This window comes from Coregonus lavaretus (assembly GCF_964263955.1).
Source record: "Coregonus lavaretus genome assembly, chromosome: 24".
NCBI lineage: Eukaryota > Metazoa > Chordata > Actinopteri > Salmoniformes > Salmonidae > Coregonus > Coregonus lavaretus.
In genome coordinates, this window is record NC_140011.1 from 14,652,268 (window position 1) to 14,676,472 (window position 24,205).

Consider the following 24,205-nt stretch of genomic DNA (forward strand, 5'->3'; position numbering starts at 1 on the left):
AGAAAAGTCAGGGCGTCTCTGGAGTTGGGGTTTCGGTTCCGGCTCGCTGACACCCCTCCCGATACCAGCGAGCCCTCACAGTGGTAATATAAATAATAATAATATGTGGTGACCTGTGTGGCTGCAGTACCGTCAACGTCCCTGGGGCAGACGCCTCTGCCTCTCCATCCGGGACAAGCGCGCCGCACCCAGCTGCATAGCCTCCTCCTGAGGCGTCTCCTCCCTGAATCGGTGGAAAGCCTCCGGGCCGATAGGGAGACGCGGAGGCGAGTCTTGCGTCATGCCTCTCTCGTATGCCCTCTCACAACGGCAATTGTCCACCTGCACCGAGAGGTCGACGAGGCCGTCCAGTTGCTCAGGCAGCTCCCCGAAGGAGAGTTTGTCCTTCATCCCCTCCGATAGCCCGTGCGCGTAAAGGACGACCAGGGCGGCCTCCTCCCATCCTGCCTCTCGAGCCCGGGTCCGGAACCCACACAGTAGTCCGCCACCGAATGGTCACCCTGCCGACAAGCCATTAGCCGCCTCCCGGCCTCGTGCCCCGACACCACCCGAGAGGTGTCGAACACCTTGCGTAACTCCCGGGTGAATGGGTAGGAGTCGGAGCACGCCGTAGTTTGGCTCTCCCACTCAGCGGTAGCCCAGGAAAAGGCCCGACCCGTAAACAGGGTGATAATGTAGGCACTCCCGGCCCTGCTCCGTCGGGAAGGAGGAGGGTTGTAGGCTGAACATCAGGGAACACTGGTTGAGGAATTACCTGCAGCTCTCTGGACGTCCGTCGTACCTCTCCGGAAATGTCGCAGGCGAGACTGGAGACACCGCTGCTGCAGCTTCCGCTCTGCCGGCTGCCGGGGCTGGTTGGGTGTCCACCCGGCTCTGCACGGCAATCGCCAGCTGGTGGAGATTCTCGATGATCTGCTGCAGGCTATGGTCGTGCTGATCTAACATGGCTCCCTGTGCTGCAAATGCGCTATGATACTGTGCTGCCTCCACTGGGTCCATATTGGCTCAGTTTTCTGTAAGGGTTGGCGTGAGGTGTGACCCAGGTGCGGTGCAGGATAGACAGTAGGCAAGGATGGTGAAACAATGATCTTTACTGGTGGTCCAAATGCCAGGATACAAAACAACGGACTATTCACGAAACCAAATGAGGAGCACATAGGTCTCCAAAAAACAGGCTGACAGCAAACAATACGAAATACTAACTCTGACTGGAAAAACACAATGACACTGGGAGAACACTTATCGAGTTCCTGTAACTCCGTCACGTGATCAAACACTGATACGTACTGCTTGACATTAAGGAACTAGCAGAGAAAACTGAGCAAGGGAACACAGGGAAGTGAGGGCATAAATACACAGGTGAATCAGATAGACACAGGTGACACCAATAGGCAGATAATTAGTCCCGACTGTGAGCGAGGTGGTGCCTATGGTTGTCGGAGGATGACACCTAGTGGGTCGCTTCGGAACTGCGATCCACTCCTGTAACGTGAGAGGATCTGCAGAGAAGAATGTGAGAAACTCCCCAAATACAGGTGTGCCAAGCTTGTAGCATCATACCCAAGAAGACTCGAGGCTGTAATTGCTGCCAAAGGTGCTTCAACAAAGTACTGAGTAAAGGATCTGAATACTTATGTAAATGTGATATTTCATATATATATATATATATATATATATATATATATATATCTTTTTTTTAATACATTTTTTATACATATTCAAAAAACCTGTTTTTGCTTTGTCATTATGGGGTATTGATGAGGAAAATCCATTTTAGAATAAGGCTGTAACGTAACAAAATGTGGAAAAAGTCAAGGGGTCTGAATACTTTCCAAATGCACCGTTTAGCCTGTTGATTTGATGATGTTAAAATGTTTAAGTTGAAATGGTGCTGGAATAGTGGAGGCAGTGCTCCTGTTGTTTTGGTGCTGACTTGTGGTAACTCAGTGGTTCTAAATCAGTAGTTGCTTAGTAAACTAATGTCGGAAACCTTAACTTGCTTGAACATGCTGCAGGTCATATAACTGTTTGTTACATGCAATATTTGCTTTGTGGACTTCACCGGACAGATGTTGCTCTCCGGTTTTGTGATGAAACAAACGTATGTGTAGTTGAATTTATTCCGCCACTGTGTGACTGTTGTCTTTTTGTTGTCATGGCATTATTGTATATAACGGTGGAGTCTGAACAAATAGGTTATAGATTAAAGAACGCAAATATAACAACATAGGTTGTAATACAGTTGAAGTCGGAAGTTTACATACACCTTAGCCAAATACATTTAAACTCAGTTATTCACAATTCCTGACATTTAATCCTAGTATAAATTCCCTGTCTTAGGTCAGTTAGGATCACCACTTTATTTTAAGAATGTGAAATGTCAGAATAATAGTAGAGAGAATTATTTATTTCAGCTTTTATTTCTTTCATCACATTCCCAGTGGGTCAGAAGTTTACGTACACTCAATTAGTATTTGGTAGCATTGCCTTTAAATTGTTTAACTTGGGTCAAACGTTTCGGGTAGCCTTCCACAAGCTTCCCACAATAAGTTGGGTGCATTTTGGCCCATTCCTCCTGACAGAGCTGGTGTAACTGAGTCAGGTTTGTAGGCATCCTTGCTCACACAAGCTTTTTCAGTTCTGCCCACAAATTGAGGTCAGGGCTTTGTGATGGCCACTCCAATACCTTGACTTTATTGTCCTTAAGCTATTTTGCCACAACTTTGGAAGAATGCTTGGGGTCATTGTCCATTTGGAAGACCCATTTGCGACCAAGCTTTAACTTCCTGACTGATGTCTTGAGATCTATATATCTTCAATATATCAACATAATTGTACTTCCTCATGATGCCATCTATTTTGTGAAGAGCACCAGTCCCTCCTGCAGCAAAGCACCCCCACAGCATGATGCTGCCACCCCCATGCTTCACGGTTGGGATGGTGTTCTTCGGCTTGCAAGCGACCCCCTTTTTCCTCCAAACATAACGATGGTCATTATGGCCAAACAGTTCTATTTTTGTCTCATTAGACCAGAGGACATTTCTCCAAAAAGTACGAGCTTTGTCCCCATGTGCAGTTGCAAACCGTAGTCAAGGCTTTTTTATGGCGGTTTTGGAGCAGTGGCTTCTTCCTTGCTGAGCGGCCTTTCAGGTTATGTCGATATAGGACTTGTTTTACTGTGGATATAGATACTTTTGTATCTGTTTCCTCCAGCTTCTTCACAAGGTCCTTTGCTGTTGTTCTGGGATTGATTTGCACTTTTCGCACCAAAGTACGTTAATCTCTAGGAGACAGAACGCGTCTCCTTTCTGAGCGGTATGATGGCTGCGTGGTCCCATGGTGTTTATACTTGCGTACTATTGTTTGTACAGATGAACGTGGTACCTTCAGGCGTTTGGAAATTGCTCCCAAGGATGAACAAGACTTGTGGAGGTCTACAGTTTATTTTCTGAGGTCTTGGCTAATTTCTTTTGATTTTCCCATGATGTCAAGCAGAGGCACTGCGTTTGAAGATAGGCCTTGAAATACATCCACAGGTACACCTCCAATTGACTCAAATGATGTCAATTAGCCTAACAGAAGCTTCTAAAGCCATGACATCATTTTCTGGAATTTTCCAAGCTGTTTAAATGCACAGTCAACTTAGCGTATGTAACTTCTGACCCACTGGATTTGTGATACAGTGAATTATAAGTGAAATAATCTGTCTGTAAACAATTGTTGGAAAAATTACTTGTGTCATGCACAAAGTAGATGTCCTAACCGACTTGCCAAAACTATAGTTCGTTTACAAGAAATTTGTGGAGTGGTTGAAAAACGAGTTTTAATGACTCCAGCCTAAGTGTATGTAAACTTCCGACTTCAACTGTATGGCTTTTTTATTGGCTTGGCTTCCCCAGTGATTTTACCCACGCACTGCTACTGAGGAAGACCACGGCTTGCCAGAGTAGATATACGTGTTATTTAAGTGGAAGTGATGAAGGCAGTGACTTACCCTCCCTGGCCAATCACAGGCGTGATCTTGACATGCTGTTGTATGCTGTCACCTGACTTCCTCCTGGCGTAGTAAATCCCCTGCCACTCCTAGACATAGAGAAAACTATAGTCAAACACCATAACACTCCTAGAGAATTACAATCAGACAACTGAATTGAAAACACTGGAAAAAAAATCTAGATGAATATAGATGGATGTTCTTCAATGAGGTCCTGAGGTCCTTTAGTGTCTAATGCTCTCTCACCTTTCCTTTCTTGATACAGGTGTTGATGGTGTCTAGAAGATCTGCTCGGTTCTTATCACTCTTGGGGAGATCTGTCAGCTCTTTTCCTATCAACTCTCCCTTGTGGTAGCCCATCATACACTCAAATGCTGGGTTCACATACTGGGGGAGAGGGAGAGAGATGGATAACATAACAATCATAATTTCACTGAATACCTTAATGACCCAGTAAGGTCAAGACCCACTGTGTTTTGTGTGTGTGTGCGCGTGTCACTGGCGCAGCGCAGTTTCTCGAAACCCCGCAAAGTCGGAGTTTGGGCCCTCCCCTCCCAAATTCTTTGGGGGGGGGAATGCTTCAGCCACTCACAAAGTATAGACTACCGATCGCTGTCCATGGTTCTGAAATTGCGACGTCTACGCGGCTGCCTAGCGATAGGCTATCAGATTATGTGGTGTTAGTGATTGTAGTAGTCTATAGCTTTGCTTTATTTGATACATGTTCATTTTTATTTGGTTGTCATTTACTCATGTTAAGCCTAACATTTATGTTACATGAAGCTATAGGCATACAGGGTCGCAATGCTGCTATTTAGAATGCTGGCTGGTGGCAATAATGTATGTACTTGTTCAGTAATTCAAGTAGGGAATTCAAACATTGCAGATTGTAAAAGGAATGTTCGATGCAACAGCATACTAATCAGTAACCAATTTATGTATTATTTTTTATATACAACTGTCCTGTAGGCCTAAAGCCTACCTTTGTTGTCCTCGCGCTCTCTAGCAGCTTGAATAGGAAGTTTGTGCAGCGTAAAACCAATCTATTAATGCCAAATAATACAATCAGTCCACCGTCAAAACAATCGCTTACTAGCGATTGTTTCCTTATGCAGACAATGCAGTCTACCAGCCTATCTATATTCTAGTATTTAGCTGGTAGCCTATTTATATTACACATTGGAACTCGGACTCCACGCTGTCGGGGCTATCTGTCTCATCACTCGTAGGCTTACCAGTGTTCACAGAAGGGGGGTTGCTCTCATGAGCGTCGCTGGATCTCTGGCAGTCATCAGCTTAGTTTTCTGGGAGAGGAGGAGGAGGAGAAGGAGGGCCAGCTCTCTCACTAGAGGAACTGTCACTATTCTCCAGGGGAGGAAAAAGAGGAGGAGCAAAGCCACTGTCATCGCCAGGCCCAGGCAGTGGTCGGAACTGGGAGGCTGCTAGTGTTAGCTGCTACATAAGTAGGCCTACTAGCTTTCGCCTGCGATGGTGTTTCGTCAGTTGAGGACGAGGTGGTAGCTTTGCTGATGTGGTTATCTTCGGTAATTTGGCACGAGCTTGATCAGATAAAGCTTTTTTGCGTTGTTTTTGTGCACCACTTGGTCTTGCCTTTTCTTTATCCATCTTGAACAACGTACTCACTCTCCATCCGAGTCTGACCTGATTCACCTAACTTTTTAAAACTTGATAGCCAGCACCGCTGAGAAATAGGCTAATTAGGTGCATGAAAACTATTGTCTGTCTGACTCACCTACTACCAATGTAGCAGACAACAGAAAAACTTTGCTTGCTACATGTGCAAATTAAAAAGGAGGATTACTGTCAAAATGATTTATATATATATTTCTTTATAAATGACGGGCGCATGGGCCCCCTGAGCTTGTGGGACCACGCGTTGCGGGGGCTGCGGGGGTTTACGCTACGCCAGTGGTGTGTGTGTATACCTGTATCACATGGTTTTCACTGGTGATCTCCACAGCCTCCTGACAGTGGTCCAGAGCAGTGAAGACTGAGTTACACGCCCTGAGGGAGAGAAGAGAGAGGGATCTGTTAAGTTATGCACAGTGTGTGTGTGTATGTCTGTGTGTGTGTGTGTGTGTCTTTGTGTGTGCGGCCCACTGTACCTGAGTTTGAACTGGCAGCGCACCTCTCCATGTTCAATCTGGAGCAACTCATTATAGCAGGCAGAGACACTACTGTTCTCCACATACCTCTGACACAGAGAGAGAGAGAGAGAGAGAGAGAGAGAGAGAGAGAGAGAGAGAGAGAGAGAGAGAGAGAGAGAGAGAGAGAGAGAGAGAGAGAGAGAGAGAGAGAGAGAGAGAGAGAGAGAGAGAGAGAGAGAGAGAGTGTGAGAGAGAGTGTGAGAGAGAGAGAGAGAGAGAGTGTGAGAGAGAGAGAGAGAGAGAGAGTGAGAGAGAGAGTGTGAGAGAGAGAGAGAGAGAGAGAGAGAGTGTGAGAGAGAGAGAGAGTGAGAGAGAGAGAGAGAGTGTGTGAGAGAGAGAGTGTGAGAGAGAGAGAGAGAGAGAGAGAGAGAGAGAGAGAGAGAGAGAGAGAGAGAGAGAGAGAGAGAGAGAGAGAGAGAGAGAGCAAAAGAGAGACATGAAGTGAAACATTACAAACAGTCAGCTCTGAGCTGCGGACCTTTCACCCTACAGAGGTAGGACACGTGATGAGAGCTGTGACCTGCTGACATGTTAAATAGAGTACAGAACAGTACAGTACAGTAGGTAAACACTGTGATCTGTTTATAAGATGAGCCAGCTGACTGACTGACTGATTCAGCAGATGGATGATAGGATAGCATGCTGAGTGTTTTGAGTTGTCTGGCTCAGTACACTTTACAGAGTCACAGAGGAGTTGGTGGTGCCATATAAAGTCATATCCCCTCTTCCCCCTATAGTACATCGAGTACATTGAAGAAGAGTACATACTCTGCTGAATCCAGCGCAGAGGAGAGGAAGAACAGATGGCTCCTCCTGACCTGAAGGCCTATAGAGTAGAGAGAACAGCATAGACAGCACACACTATGTCATTATCATTATCAGCTCACATAAGATATACAGTGCCTTCAGAAAGTATTCATACCCCTTGACTTATTCCACATTTTGTTGTGTTACAGCCTGAATTCAAAATGGATAAACTATATTTTGTTTCTCAAACATCTACAGTGGCTTGCGAAAGTATTCACCCCCCTTGGCATTTTTCCTATTTTGTTGCCTTACAACCTGGAATTAAAATTGATTTTTTTGGGGTTTGTATCATTTGATTTACACAACATGCCTACCACTTTGAAGATGCAAAATATTATTTATTGTGAAACAAACAATAAATAAGACAAGAAAACAGAAAACTTCAAAGTCAATACTGTGTAGAGCCACCTTTTGCAGCAATTTCAGCTGCAAGTATCTTGGGGTATGTCTCTATAAGCTTGGCACATCTAGCCACTGGGATTTTTTCCCATTCTTCAAGGCAAAACTGCTCCAGCTCCTTCAAGTTGGATGGGTTCCGCTGGTGTACAGCAATCTTTAAGTCATACCACAGATTTACAATTGGATTGAGGTCTGGGCTTTGACTAGGCCATTCCAAGACATTTAAATGTTTCCCCTTAAACCACTCAAGTGTTGCTTTAGCAGTATGCTTAGGTTCATTGTCCTGCTGGAAGGTGAACCTACGTCTCAGTCTCAAATCTCTGGAAGAGAATTTCCCTGTATTTAGCGCCATCCATCATTCCTTCAATTCTGACCACTTTCCCAGTCCCTGCCGATGAAAAACATCCCCACAGCATGATGCTGCCACCACCATGCTTCACTGTGGGGATGGTTTTCTCGGGGTGATGAGAGGTGTTGTGTTTGCGCCAGAAATAGCGTTTTCCTTCATGGCTAAAAAGCTCAATTTTAGTCTCATCTGACCAGAGTACCTTCTTCCATATGTTTGGGGAGTCTCCCACATGGCTTTTGGCTTTCGCTTATTTTTTTCTTTAAGCATTGGCTTTTTTCTGGCCACTCTTCTGTAAAGCCCAGCTCTGTGGAGTGTACAGCTTAAAGTGGTCCTATGGACAGATACACAATCTCCGCTCTGAAGCTTTGCAGCTCCTTCAGGGTTATCTTTGGTCTCTTTGTTGCTGATTAATGCCCTCCTTGCCTGGTCCGTGAGTTTTGGTGGGCGGCCCTCTCTTAGCAGGTTTTGTTGTAGTGCCATATTCTTTCCATTATTTAATAATGGATTTAATGGTGCTCCGTGGGATGTTCAAAGTTTCTGATATTTTTTTATAACCCAACCCTGTTCTGTACTTCTCCACAACTTTGTCCCTGACCTGTTTGGAGAGCTCCTTGGTCTTCATGGTGCCGCTTGCTTGATGGTGCCCCTTGCTTAGTGGTGTTGCAGACTCTGGGGCCTTTCAGAACAGGTGTATATATACTGATATCATGTGACAGATCATGTGACACTTAAATAAAGTCCACCTGTGTGCAATCTAACTAATTATTTGACTTCTGAAGGTAATTGGTTGCACCAGATCTTATTTCGGGGCTTCATAGCAAAGGGACACACCACTTTTCCATTATTTATTTTTTAGAATTTTCTGAAACAAGTAATTTTTTTTCATTTCTGCAATTTGGACTATTTTGTGTTGACTATTTTAAATTACAGGTTGTAATGCAACAAAATAGGAAAAACACCAAGGGGGATGAATACTTTTGCAAGGCACTGTAACTACAATGTTGTTGACCCATTCTCAGTTCTCATATCACAACCATTAATCTCTGTAACTGTTTTAAAATCACCATTGGCCTCATGGTGAAATCCCTAAGCCGTTTCCTTCCTCTCCAGCAACTGAGTTAGGAAGGACGCCTGTACCTTTGTAGTGACTGGGTGTATTGATACACCATCCAAAGTGTATATATATATTTTTTTACACATCTACCAATCAGTGCCCTTCTTTGCGAGGCATTGAAAAACCTCCCTGGTCTTTGTGGTTGAATCTGTGCTTTCTGTGTGGGGTACAGAGATGGGGTAGTCATTCATAAATTATGTTAACCACTATTATTGAACACGGAATGAGTCCATGCAACTTATTATGCAATTTGTTAAACCCATTCTTACTCCTGAACTAATTTAGGCTTGTCATAAAGGGGTTGAATACTTATTGACTCAAGACATTTCAGCTTTTAATTTTTTGTTCATTTAAAAAAATGTCTACAAACAAAATTCCACTTTGACATTTACATTTCAGTCATTCTTATCCAGAGTGACTTACAGGAGCAATTAGGGTTAAGTGCCTTGCTCAACGGCACAGCGACAGATGTTTCACCTAGTCAGCTCGGGGATTCGAACCAGCAACCTTTCAGTTACTGGCCCAACGCTCTTAACCGCTAGGCTACATTATGTGGTATTGTAGATCAGTGACACAAAATCTAAATGTAATCAATTTTAAATTCAGGCTGTAATACAACAACATTTGGAAAAAGTCAAAGGGTGCAAATACTTTCTGAAGGCACTGTATCATTATAGAATACACATACATGTACTGCATGTCATTATATCATCATCAACGAGAAACATTTATCATTATGTTGTGTTTGTTTACTATTGTTTGGTGTGTGTGTGTGTGTGTGTATGTAACTTGTGTTGTGAGTTGTGAGAAAAAGTATCCTCTTGAATGGCAATAAACGCCATCAATCAATTACGATTTGACGAACATGTTTACTTACGTCTGTGGCACGACGTCCAGAATGACTGTGTGTTCTGAGCGCTTTGTGGCACGGATCAACCTGGATCAACAACACAAGAGAAAAACACATACAAATCTAAGAGATTGATAAAACAGAAGCACTCAAAATCCTGCAGATGGTCAAGAGAAATATTATATATTTTCACAACCACAACATTATCAAATATATGTTTTGGACCACATATGAGGACTTGAAATGCTTTTGTGTTTTACCCTTAAAAATTCCCTAGCTAACTCACGAGGCAGGTTTGAGAGTTTGACTTGATAGTTTCATTTGACAGACACACAACATGAGAGGAGGCTTTGGAATGAGTGCCAGTATAAACATGTGGGCAGTGGAGGAGTGATGTCATTGGCATATGAGAGAACATTTCTCTACTTTACACAGGCTCACCATGGACACAATGTACTGGAGAGAGATGGGAGGGAGGAAGGGAGGGAGGAAAGGAGTTCGAGAGGAAGACTGAAAGAGGGAGAGAAGGAAGGAGAGAGAGGGAAGGAAAGAGAGGGGAAATGAATGAGAGTGATAGAGAGGGAGAGAAGGAAGGAGACAGAAGGAGAGAGAGAGGGAGGAAAGGATCAAAGTGAGTGACGGCAAAAGCCTCTTGGCTGGCAGGGGACAGGGGAGGAGGGAAGTAAGGAGAGAGAGAGAGAGAGAGAGAGAGAGAGAGAGAGAGAGAGAGAGAGAGAGAGAGAGAGAGAGAGAGAGAGAGAGAGAGAAAATAAAAGATCCCAGAAATGTTCCATATGCACAAAAAGCTTATTTCGCTCAAATTTTGTGCACAAATTTGTTTATATCCCTGTTAGTGAACATTTCTCCTTTGCCAAGATAATCCATCCACCTGACAGGTGTGGCATATCAAGAAGCTGATTAAACAGCATGATCATTAGCAGGTGCACCCTGTGCTGGGGACAATAAAAGGCCACTCTAAAATGTGCAGTTTTGTCACACAACACAATGCCACAGATGTCTCAAGTTTTGAGGGAGCGTGCAATTGGCATGCTGACTGCAGGAATGTCCACCAGAACTGTTGCCAGAGAATTTAATGTTAATTTCTCTACCAGGGAGTGCTCCTAATCTCAGCTTGTTACTTGTATAAAAGACACCTGTCCACAGAAGCAATCAATCAGATTCCAAACTCTCCACCATGGCCAAGACCAAAGAGCTCTCCAAGTATGTCAGGGATAAGATTGTAGACCTACACAAGGCTGGAATGGGCTACAAGACCATCGCCAAGCATCTTGGTGAGAAGGTGACAACAGTTGGTGCGATTATTCGCAAATGGAAGAAACACAAAATAACTGTCAATCTCCCTCGGCCTGGGGTTCCATGCAAGACCTCACCTCGTGGAGTTGCAATGATCATGAGAACGGTGGGGAATCAGCCCAGAACTACACAGGAGGATCTTGTCAATGATTTCAAGGCAGCTGGGACCATAGTCACCAAGAAAACAATTGGTAACACACTACGCCATGAAGGACTGAAATCCTGCAGCACCCTCAAGGTCCCCCTGCTCAAGAAAGCACATATACAGGCCCGTCTGAAGTTTGCCAATGAACATCTGAATGATTCAGAGGAGAACTGGGTGAAAGTGTTGTGGTCAGATGAGACCAAAATTGAGCTCTTTGGCATCAACTCAACTCGCCGTGTTTGGAGGAGGAGGAATGCTGCCTATGACTCCAAGAACACCATCCCCACCGTCAAACATGGAGGTGGAAACATTATGCTTCGGGGGTGTTCAACTTCACCGCATCAAAGGGACGATGGACGGGGCCATGTACCATCAAATCTTGGGTGAGAACCTCCTTCCCTCAGCCAGAGCATTGAAAATGGGTCGTGGATGGGTATTCCAGCATGACAATGACCCAAAACACACAGCATTGATTTTGTTAGTCAGTCTCACTCAGATATCATATTAAAAACTGCAAACATTTCTCTCCACCCTATGGCAAAATGTGTAGAATTGCATGAAATTAGTTTTAAAACGGCAAAATCTTCTCTCTGCCCATGGCAAAATGTGTACAATTGCAGCAAAGATGTTTTAAAACCGGGGGGGTATGGATGCGTGTACACAGACCCGTGAGCAAGATTTTTTGTGGCCCCCAGCCCCATCAAAGTTGCCCATCACTGACAGACAGACAGACAGACAGTTTGAGTTTACCGACAGACAGCTTCTGCCTCAAAGTACAGTGAGTGGCGTCCGTCGATGACCACGATCTCGTGACTCTTGTCCAGGAAACACTCAATGGCGGACTCGGGCGTTCGGGCGATGTTACACCTGAAACCTGCCCGGTCACACGCCCACCAGAAGGCATCGCTTTGACCATCCTCCTTCGCAAACACCAGCAGGACCTGGGACAGAGAGAGAGAGAGAGAGAGAGAGAGAGGGAGGGAGGGAGAGGAAGAGGGAGAGGGAAAGGGGGATACCTAGTCAGTTGTACAACTGATTGCATTCAACTGAAATGAGAGGGCGAGGGCAAGGGAGAGGAGAGAGAGAGAGAGAGAGAGAGAGAGAGAGAGAGAGAGAGAGAGAGAGAGAGAGAGAGAGAGGGCGCAGATGGTCTGAAATACCTCTTACCTGACAGAGGCATCTTGCTGCCGAAACATTGGTTACTTTAATAAATCATTTGCTAATAAATAATTTGTTTGCTTGTCGGAGCAAGAGTGTGTGGTTATAATCTTTCTGAACTATTATACAAACATGAAGCTAGGACCGGTAGACTAATAAGCTTATCAGTGCTTTTAAGTGCTGATATACAGTACAGTATCACGAAATTCAAATAATAAATATTAAAACATACATTTACATTTTTAGCAGACACTCTTATCCAGAGCGACTTACAGGAGCAATAAGAGAGGTGCCTTGCTTAAGGGCACATCGACAGATTTTTCACCTAGTTGGCTCGGGGATTAGAACCAGCGACTTACAGGAGCAATAAGAGTTAGGTGCCTTGCTTAAGGGCACATCGACAGATTTTTCACCTAGTCGGCTCGGGGATTAGAACCAGCGACCTTTCGGTTACTGACACAACGCTCTTACCCACTAAGCTACCTGCCGCCCCAGAACATACATCACTTAAAGGTGCAAAATATCACTCCACCATTTCCTGGTTGCTAAAATTCTAATAGTTCGCCTAATTTCAGTTTATGTGACAAAATAAGTGTAGAGAATCATTGTACCATCTAAACGGCTGTGAAATATCTTTCCTATAATTAAAAATATTGTATCTTCAGCTTTTTGAAGCTGGTGTACAAAACCAAAAGTAAAAGACGCAAAAACGAAACATAAGAACGAGAAGCATAGACAAAACACACATAGAACAGATCTACCGCTTCTTAGACTTGCTTTCAATGAGAATGACAGATCTATAACTCACATTTCAATGCGAATTTGGTCGGGTCGCCCAAAAAGTTACATATCGCAGCATTAACCCTTCAAACACACAGCTTCACACCCCTTTCACAGGCATCTCCTATTCCAATGAAAGCCTGCTATTGTTCCTTAATCTAGACAGAACAAAAATATAAATGCAACATGTAAAGTGTTGGTCCCATGTTTCATGAGCTGAAATAAAAGATCCCAGAAATGTTTAATACGCACAAAAAGCTTACTTCTCTCAAATGTTGGGCACAAAATTGTTTACATCCCTGTTTGTGAGCATTTCTCCTTTGCCAAGGTAATCCATCCACCTGACAGGTGTGGCATATGAAGAAGATGATTAAACAGCATGATCATTACAGAGGTGCACTTTGTGCTGGGGACAATAAAAGACCACTCTAAAATGTGCAGTTTTGTCACACAACACAATGCCACAGATGTCTCAAGTTTGCTGACTGCAGGAATGTCTACCAGAGCTGTTGCCAGATAATGTAATGTTAATTTCTCTACCATAAACCGCATCCAATGTCATTTTAGAGAATTTGGCAGCACGTCCAACCGGTCTCACAACCACAGACCACGTGTAACAACGCCAGCCCAGGACCTCCACATCTGGCTTCTTCACCTGCGGGATCGTCTGAGACCAGCCACCCAGACAGCTGACGAAACTGAGGAGTATTTCTGTCTGTAATAAAGCCCTTTTGTGGGGAAAAACTCATTCTGATTGGCTGGTCCTGGCTCCCCAGTGTGTGGGCCTACAGTGCATTTGGAAAGTATTCAGACTTCTTGACTTTTTTCACATTTTGTTACGTTACAGCCTTATTCTAAAATTGATTACATCGTTTTTTCCCCCTCACCAATCTACACACAATACCCCATTATGACAAAGCAAAGATTTAGATTTTTTGCAATTTAAAATACGGAAATATCACATTTACATTAGTATTCAGACCCTTTCCTCAGTACTTTGTTGAAGCACCTTTGGCAGCGATTACAGCCTTGAGTCTTCTTGGGTATGACACAACGAGTTTGGCACACCTACACTACCTGTCAAAAGTTTGGGCACACCTACTCATTCAAGGGTTTTTCTTTATTTAAAAAAATGTTTACATTGTAGAATAATAGTGAAGACATCAAAACTATGAAATAACACATATGGAATCATGTAGTAACCAAAAAAGTGTTAAACAAATCAAAATATATTTTATATTTCAGATTCTTCAAATAGCCACCCTTTGCCTTGATGACAGCTTTGCACACTCTTGGCATTCTCTCAACCAGCTTCATGAGGTAGTCACATGGAATGCATTTCAATTAACAGGTGTGCCTTCTTAAAATGTGTGGAATTTATTTCCTTCTTAATGTGTTTGAGCCAATCAGTTGTGTTGTGACAAGGTAGGGGGGTATACAGAAGATAGCCCTATTTGGTATAAGACCAAGTCCATATTATGGCAAGAACAGCTCAAATAAGCAAAGAGAAACGACAGTCCATTATTACTTTAAGACATGAAGGTCAGTCAATACAGAACATTTCAAGAACTTTGAACGTTTCTTCAAGAGTGGTCGCAAAAACCATCAAGCGTAATGATGAAACTGGCTCTCATGAGGACCGCCACAGGAATGGAAGACCCAGAGTTACCTCTGCTGCAGAGAATACGTTCATTAGAGTTACCAGCCTCAGAAATTGCAGCCCAAATAAATGCTTCACAGAGTTCAAGTAACAGACACATCTCAACATCAACTGTTCAGAGGGGGCTGTGTGAATCAGGCCTTCATGGTTGAATTGCTGCAAAGAAACCACTACTAAAGGACACCAATAAGAAGATGAGAGCTGCTTGGGACACGAAACACGAGCAATGGACATTAAACCGGTGGAAATTAGTCCTTTGGTCTGGAGGAGATTTTTGGTTAAAACCGCTGTGTCTTTGTGAGACATGGTGTGGGTGAACGGATGATCTCTGCATGTGTAGTTCCCACCGTAAAGCATGGAGGAGGAGGTGTTATGGTGTGGGGGTGCTTTGCTGGTGACACTGTCTGTGATTTATTTAGAATTCAAGGCACACTTAACCAGCACGGCTACCACAGCATTCTGCAGCGATACGCCATCCCATCTGGTTTGGGCTTAGTGGGACTATCATTTGTTTTTCAACAGGACAATGACCCAACACACCTCCAGGCTGTGTAAGGGCTATTTTACCAAGAAGGAGAGTTACTAGTTTTGTGTGTATTAGTTATATGTTGTGAAATTGGTAGATATTACTTGTTAGATATTACTGCACTGTCGGAGCTAGAAGCACAAGCATTTCGCTACACCCGCTATAACATCTGCTAAACACGTGTATGTGACATTTTTTTGTTGTTGATTTGATTTGATGGAGTGCTGCATCAGATGACCTGACCTCCACAATCCCCCGACCTCAACCCAATTGGGATGGTTTGGGATGAGTCGGGCGGCAGAGTGAAGGAAAAGCAGCCAACAAGTGCTCAGCATATGTGAGAACTCCTTCAAGACTGTTGGAAAAATATACCTCCGTTCCTCTTTCCCTCGATCCTGACTAGTCCCTGCCGCTGAAAAACATCCCCACAGCATGATGCTGCCACCACCATGCTTCACCGTAGGGATGGTGCCAGGTTCCTCCAGATGTGACGCTTGGCATTCAGGCCAAAGAGTTCAATCTTGGTTTCATCAGACCAGAGAATCTTGTTTATCATGGTCTGAGAATCCTTTAGGTGCCTTTTGGCAAACTCCAAGCGGGCTGTCATGTGTATTTTAATGAGGAGTGACTTCCATCTAACCACTCTACCATAAAGGCCTGATTGGCGGAGTGCTGCAGAGACTGTTGTCCTTCTGGAAGGTTCTCCCATCTTCACAGACGAACTCTGGAGCTCTGTCAGAGTGACCATCGGGTTCTTGGTCACCTCCCTGACCAAGGCCCTTCTCCCCCGATTGCTTAGTTTCTCCGGGCGGCCAGCTCTAGGAAGAGTGTTGGTGGTTCCAAACTTCTTCAATTTAAGAATGATGGAGGCCACTGTGTTCTTGGGGACCTTCAATGCTGCAGACATTTTTTGGTACCCTTCCCCAGTTCTGTGCCTCGACACAATCCTGTTTCGAAGCTCTACGGACAATTTCTTCAACCTCATGGCTTGGTTTTTGCTCTGACATGCACTGTCAACTGTGGGACATTATATAGACAGGTGTGTACCTTTCCAAATCATGTCCAATCAACTGAATTTACCACAGATGGACTCCAATGAAGTTGTAGAAACATCTCAAGGAAGATCAATGAAAACAGAATGCACCTGAGCTCAATTTCGAGTCTCATAGCAAAGGGTCTGAATACTTATGTAAATAAGGTATTTCTGTTTTAAATTTGCAAACATTTCTAAAAACCTGTTTTCGCTTTGTCATTATGGGGTACTGTGTGTAGATTTATGAGGGAAAAATATGAATTTAATTAAGTCAAGTGGTCTGAATATTTTCCGAATGCACTGTAAGCCCCTGCCCAGTCATGTGAAATCCATAGATTAGGGCCTAATTAATTTATTTCAATTGACTGATTTCCTTATATGAACTGTAACTCAATAAAATCTTTGAAATTGTTGCATGTTGCGTTTATATTTTTGTTCAGTTTAAGAGTAACCAGGAGCCAGGTGGATGATAGTTAATGATGGTTGACGAGAGCTGTATTTCACACCAACAGTTGTCTGGCCTGTACTGTACACCAACCGGTTGTTCTTCATACTGTGTGGTAGCTTTACCAATACTTGACCCTTGTAGTAGAGCAGTAAGAGACAAGAGGCAAGAATGGAGGGACTTGTGTACACACACACACTCACTCAACCCACTGGACAACTAGCACAGAGAGAGAGGGAGTAGGGTAGAGGGCATGAGATCTATAAAGATTTCTTAATTCCATTTTACTTTTTAGATTTGTGTGTATTGTTAGATATTACTGCACTGTTGGAGCTAGGAACACACGCATTTCACTACACCCGCAAAAACATCTGCTAAATATGTGTATGCGATCAATAACATTTGATTTGATTTTGATTTGATTGAAAGAGAAACAGAGCGAGTGGAGAGCAAGAAGAGAGGAAGAGAGATGAGAGAGAGCGAGCCGTCTCGCCAGTCATGCAGGACAGACTGGCAGGAGCATGAGGAAAAGAAGGGAGTTGAGGATGGATGAGAAGATGGGGAGAAAAGAGAATGGGAAAAAGGAGCTGGCATTGGTAGGAGGCTGTGAAAGGTCTACACCCTTTGATCCCGACCTGGGCTGTGTAACCATGGTGCTGCTCTGTGTAACCATGGAGCTGGCGTGTGAAATTCCACACACACACACCTCAGGTGACGCCGTCCCAGAATCCTACTATCTGCTGACCCGCCCTGCACCCACACACGAGCCAGACAGGGGGCCCCACACGTACACAGTTCTGTGTGTGTTGCCCGCTTGAGTGTGTGTACATACACATAATGACCAGATCATACTGTCTCCAAGTGGATGTGTTTCATGATTACCTTTATCATCCAAGTGCTAAATAGTTGGAGTGTGTTTGAACACACAATCACTTAATAGTGATTCATCCCAGTGGTTTCCCAAAGTGGTTTACACACTGTGTTACCCTCAGGGCAGGACTGACAGAGAGAACGGCCTCTACCTCTGACTGCTGTGCCACGCTGACTCAGCCAATCACAGTTCAGAGGTTAAAGTTAGAATCCTTTAAGCCTCCATCTCTGCACACCCTTGACCAGACAGACAGATAGAGGGACGAACGTATGGAACAGACAGACAGACAAGACAGACAGACTGACAGAGACAGACAGACAGTTAGACTGATAGTTAGACAGATAGTGGTTTGGAGGCTGAGGCTCCAGTCAGCTAGACGATATTGAGAGATGTCTAGCTGACTGGCTTTAGACCAAGTCTTGTCAGTGGGACTCCTCTTGGCGTAGAGCCAAGGAGTACAGTGTGGAGGAGACATACTAACAGTTTAGAGAGCTACTATTACTGTCTCCTTCCGCTCCTCTCCAAGTCATCAATCTGATGGATCATTCCTAATAGGCATGGTTTACTCAACACCATCAAAACACAATGTAAATGCTTTTCCTGTGTTTTCGAAGTGGTGGCTGTGTTTCTCGATATGGTTTCTTAAGTGACCATCCTAAGTTCCCTGTCCAAAGTAAGAGCAGATCACCCTGTATACTGTCTTATACAGCCTACAGTCAACTACAGTACACCCTCTGAGCCCTCTGGAATAGAATTCCTCTGATTGAGGAGGAGTACTGTGACAGGGTGCAGAAATGAAGGAGCAGAGAGAAGTAGATTTGGAGTTACTGAGTCTTTCCAGGGCTCAGAGGGAATGGTAAACGTCAGGAGGAAACTTTCAGCATTTAACTCTCTCCTCCGGAGCGTTTTATCTTTCTCTTTTCTTCTCTCTTTTGTCTCTCTTTTTCTCTGTTCAAGTGGGAGAGAGGTAAAGAGGGAGGGGGGAGTTAGGTCATGGTACAGTAGAGTGTGTGTGTGCCTGTCTCTGTGTGTGTGCGCAACTGTATGTGTGTGTGTGCGTCTGTCTCTGTGTGTGTGTGCTCCCTTGTGTGTGTCTGTGTGTGTGTGTATGACTTTGTGTGCGTGTTTGCGTGACTCTTCATGTGTGTGTGTGCGCTCTACATCTTTAGGAGAGTAGTTAGATATTTTAATGGAGCGTGTGTTGAGGGCTGTATGGGGAGGAGGGGTTGTAATAAAGCCTCTAACCCTTCCACCTGGTTCAGCCAGCCAGCCGCTGCCAGACACTACCTCCTGCAGAGGCTCTTACACAGCCTGATATAGAAGAATGGATGAGGGCTGGATATGAGGTTTGGATGAGGGATGAAGGGAAGGATGAGGTTTGGATGAGGTTTTATTTAGCACAATAAAGAGGGATGGATGAAGGGTAGATCTTTTCAGTATGTATTTTCTTTCAAACACTGCATTTTTGATTAAGCCTGCCAGATGGTGAGCGAGGTTTGCACTTTTGGGACTATTCCATTACTCCACCAAGCGCAATGACAGAGAAGTAAAAAGACAGAGACCTAGATGTCTAGATGCACAATAAACATAAAACACCCCTGACCTTGTGTAACTAACTAAATTACACAACAGCGTTAAGGCCTGGGAGCTAATCTGGCCTTCTCAAAGGCTCACACTGCCTTAATCCCAATCCACAGGACACAACCTCAACCTCAACCCCAGCTAGCAGCTGGTCACAGCTGGTCACCGGAAACTAAACCAGTACCCACCCACACACTTCTATCGGGTGTAAAGCAGGTATAGAACTGGTTCAGGGAACAGAACAGAAAACCGGAAAATAACTACATTTTCAGAGGAACAGAAACAGAACCGTTATTTTAAAATCTTGAGAATCGGTTAATAATGTTATTTTTTTGTTCCTGCACTTATCTGACCAATCAAACATGTTAACATCTAGCTTACCCGTTCCATAGCAAGCTGCTCTATCTGCGGTAATTGGTGGAGTAAATTCATGAGCTAAATGTAAATGCTATGTTAATTTCACGGGTTAAAATATAAACGAAAAGGAACTTTATGAACCGTACATTTTTGGGTGGTTTGAACCGGTTCAGAACTTTATTATGCTGGTCGGAACTAAAAAAATAGGGGTTCTGTTCGGAATGGAACAATTGGAAAATTATTTTGGTTCCAACCCCTAGTGAAAAGACTTATACAGTGTACATGTCATTGTTAAGCCATGTTGAAACCATGATATCATGCAATGATCGATCCAGTGTTTCCCCTATATTAATTTAAATCAAAGAATCGGATGAAATTATTTAAAAATATATATACATATATATTTCTGCCGAGACGCGCTTTTAAATGGATAGTCGTTGGCTCAATGACTGGAAGTCTATGGCAACATCTAGCATCTAATTGTGCTAATGCTAGTAGCAATGCACTGCTAGGGGAAACACTGAGATCACATCTCATAGAGATACAGACACACTCACATCCTACATATTGTAGATAGACATACAGTGCTGTCACGAATTCAGCCGAGGCTGCCCCTCCTCCTTGCTCGGGCAGGTTTTGGCGTTCGTCGTCACCGGCTTACTAGCCACTACTGCTCCATTTATCATCACTCCATTTGTCTTGTCTTGTCTTGTCAATCACACACACCTGGTACTCATTCCCTCATTAGTCTGTGTTTGTGTTCCCTCTGCCCCCTTGACCTTTGTGAGTGATTGTTCGTTGTGAGAGTGAGTAGCTCGGTTGAGATTTCGGTGTTTTACCTCCTGCGCCTGACTCCGTCATTCACACCTCATCACAGAATCACTCACCAGCTATGGAGTCAGCGGGAGAAGAGCGCACACCTGGAATCGAGGCAAGGGTCCAGGAGCATTCCACGATGGTGGCTAGCTTGTGGGAAGCGATGGATCGGGTTCTTCAGGTCGTCCAACGCCTGGAGAGAAGAGGAACCAATCTGTCGAGACCAGCTATGTCAGGGATTCCTTCTCCAACTGGAGCTGTACTGCTCCAGTGTCAGGCTGGCGCCATCAGATCGAGAGCAGGTGTCCGTCCTCATTTCCTGCCTCTTGGGGAAAGCCCTGGAGTGGGCCAACACGGTTTGGAGAAAAGGAGGAGCCGCGTTGGAGGACTACAGGGAGTTCGCCCGCCTATTTCGGGCGGTTTTCGATCACCCGCCCGAGGGTCGAGAGGCGGGTGAGCAGCTGGTCCACTTGAGGCAGGGGGCGAGGACAGTACAGGAGTTCACGCTGGAGATCTGGATCCTGGCAGCAGGGTCTGGGTGGAATGAGCGGGCCCTGATCAACCAGTTCCGGTGCCATCTACGGGAGGACATCCGACGGGAGCTAGCCTGCCGTGACACCAGTTTGTCTTTTACCGAACTGGTGGACATGGTCATTCGTCTGGATAACCTGCTGGCAACCAGAGGATGTCCAGGAGGAGGACTGCCCGTTCCCGCCCCGACCGACGCGGATCCAGAACTCATGGAGATGGGTGGTACCGCGCACCGAGAGAGCGGAGGACGACAGCGCCAGTGCCACTCGGATGGCACGAAGGGACATTCCACCACACGTTGTCGTCTGCGCTCTTTTGGGTCAGGAGGCGGCCGGCAGGGCACTCTCGCATCACCCCAGGTATTGAGCACCCACTCTTGTTCAGAGCCCTCTGCTGAGCACTGTACTATACCCATATACTTCCCTGATCACATGAGAGTTCCCCAGTGTAAGGCGCTAGTCGATTCAGGCGCAGCTGGGAACTTTATGGACAAAACTTTCGCACGCCGCCAGGGCATTTCATTAGTTCCCCTATCCATTTCACACCCCATCAGAGCACTTGATAGTCGACCATTAGGGTCCGGGTTGATAAAGGTAGTCACGGTACCAGTCACAATGATCACACAGGAGACGCATTGTGAGCAGGTCACTTTTTCCATCATTGAGTCTCCTGCTTTCCCTGTGGTGTTAGGTATTCCATGGCTAGCACTCCACAACCCCACTTTCTCATGGCCGCAGAGGGTTCTCACGGGGTGGTCGCAAGAGTGTCAGGGTAGGTGTATGGGTGTTTCCGTTGGTGCAACCACGGTGGAAAGTCCAGACGGTGCCTCCAATGTGCGCATTCCCCCCGAATACCATGATCTGGCACAAGTCTTCTCTAAACATAAAGTGACTAAATTACCACCTCATCGGGCGGGGGATTGCGCAATAAACCTTCGGGTAGACGCTGTACCTCCCAGGAGTCATGTGTATCCCCTGTCGCAGGCAGAGACGGAGGCTATGGAGACATACGTCACTGAGTCCCTGCGCCAGGGGTACATACTGTACGTCCCTCCACTTCACCCGCCTCCTCAAGTTTATTTTTTGTGAAGAAGAAAGACGGCGGTCTGCGCCCGTGCATTGACTATCGACCACTGAACAAGGAGACGATTCGATTTTTTTTTTTTACATTTTAGCAGACACTCTTATCCAGAGCGACTTACAGTAAAGTGAGTGCATACATTTTTCATACTGGCCCCCCGTGGGAATCGAACCCACAACCTTGGCGTTGCAAGCTCCATGCTCTACCAACTGAGCTACAGGAGGCCTAGTTATCCTCTCCCCCTCATTCCGTCAGTGGTTGAGTCATTGCATGGAGCGCGCTTTTTCACTAAATTAGATCTCAGGAGTGCGTACAACCTGGTGCGTATCCGAGAGGGAGATGAGTGGAAGACAGCATTCAGCACAACTACGGGGCATTATGAATACCTGGTGATGCCCTATGGTTTGATGAATGCTCCCTCAGTCTTCCAGTCCTTTGTGAATGAGGTGTTTCGGGACATGCTTGGTCGCGGTGTAGTGGTCTACATTGACGACATCTTGGTGTATTCCGCTATGCGCGCCGAGCATGTGTCCCTGGTTCGCAAAGTACTGGCCCGACTGTTGGAAAATTACCTTTATGCTAAGGCAGAAAAGTGTACGTTTTTCCAGCAGTCCGTCACCTTCCTCGAATACCGCATTTCTACTGGAGATGGAGGGTGACCGCATTGCAACCGTGCAATTGGCCGATTCCAACCACAGTAAAGGAGGTGCAGCGCTTCCTTGGCTTCGCCAACTATTATCGGAGGTTTATCCGGGGCTTTGGCAAGGTCGCAGCTCCCATTACATCTCTGTTGAAGGGTGGGCCGTCCCGGCTCCGCTGGTCTGCTGAGGCTGACAGGGCCTTCAGTAACCTGAGGGAACTGTTCACCTCGGCCCTGGTACTGGCCCACCCCGATCCATCACTACCATTCGTAGTGGAGGTGGATGCGTCCGAGGTTGGGATGGGAGCAGTCCTGTCTTAACGCTCGGGCACGCCACCCAAGCTCCGCCCCTGTGCGTTCTTCTCAAAGAAGTTCAGCCCGGCAGAGCAGAACTACGGTATTGGTGATCGGGAGCTGTTGGCTGTTGTCCAAGCTCTGACAGTGTGGAGACATTGGCTCGAGGGGGCGAAACACCCATTCCTCGTCTGGACGGACCACCGTAACCTGGAGTACATCCGGGCAGCGAGGAGGCTGAACCCTCACCAGGCCAGGTGGGCCCTATTCTTCACCCGGTTTGATTTCACACTGTCATACATTCCGGGTACGAAGAACGTGAAGGCAGACGCACTGTCCCGGCTGTATGATACAGAGGAGAGGCCCAGAGACAATACCCCCATACTGCCAGACTCCTGCATTGTGGTGCCGGTAGTATGGGCGATGGACGCGGATATAGCGCAGGCATTACGCACAGATCCATCTCCACCGCAGTGTCCAGCTGGGCTGCAGTACGTGCCTGCGCTTATCCGTGATCGTCTGATCTACTGGGCACACACGTCACCCTCCTCTGGTCACCCAGGTATCGGTCGTACAGTGCACTGCCTGACCGAAAAGTACTGGTGGCCTACCTTGGCTAAGGACGTGAGGGTGTATGTTTCCTCCTGCTCAGTGTGCGCCCAGAGTAAGGCACCTAGGCACCTCCCAGCAGGTAAGTTAAAACATTTACCAGTTCCACAACGACCATGGTCTCTCTCCGCCACTCCTCTACGAACCTAACGCCATTTCAGTGTGTTTTAGGTTATCAACCAGTTCTGGCACCGTGGCACCAGAGCCAGACTCGAACACGGTCAGCTCCTGCGGTGGATGACTGGTTCTGGCGTGCGGAGGAGACGTGGAACGCTGCCCATGTTCACCTCCAACGCTCCGTGCGTCGTCAGAAGGCCAACGCTGACCGTCACCGCAGTGAGGCCCCCGTCTTTGTACCGGGGGATCGGATCTGGCTCTCGACCCGGAATCTGCCCCTCCGCCTGCCCTGCCGGAAGCTGAGCCCACGGTTTGTAGTGCCATTCAAAGTCCTGAGGAGAATCAACGAGGTCACATATAGGTTATTACTCCCCCCTCGTTTCATGTGTCTCTCCTCAGGCCCGTGGTGGCTGGTCCGCTCCAGGAGTCTGAGGTGCGGGAGGTCCCTCCACCTCCTTTGGACATTGAGGGGGCGCCGGCGTACTCTGTCCGGTCCAACCTGGATATGAGGTGCCGGGTGGTGTTCCCTCTGCCCCCTTGTCCTTTGTGAGTGATTGTTCATTGTGA

At 45.9% G+C, this 24,205-nt stretch overlaps 1 protein-coding gene across 1 annotated transcript in view; it reads right to left on the minus strand.

Annotated features, from left to right (window-relative positions):
* Nucleotides 1-24,205, minus strand: part of LOC311099413 (high affinity cAMP-specific and IBMX-insensitive 3',5'-cyclic phosphodiesterase 8B-like) — a gene marked incomplete at its 5' end in the record, with an annotated part of 95,444 nt that overhangs the window by 46,923 nt on the left and 24,316 nt on the right. The window contains 7 exons of the mRNA XM_084140106.1: nt 3,995-4,083; nt 4,241-4,381; nt 5,941-6,019; nt 6,121-6,209; nt 6,931-6,988; nt 9,709-9,768; nt 11,891-12,081. Of these exons, the coding sequence (XP_083996232.1) occupies nt 3,995-4,083; nt 4,241-4,381; nt 5,941-6,019; nt 6,121-6,209; nt 6,931-6,988; nt 9,709-9,768; nt 11,891-12,081 (707 nt within the window). The remainder of the gene's footprint in view (nt 1-3,994; nt 4,084-4,240; nt 4,382-5,940; nt 6,020-6,120; nt 6,210-6,930; nt 6,989-9,708; nt 9,769-11,890; nt 12,082-24,205) is intronic.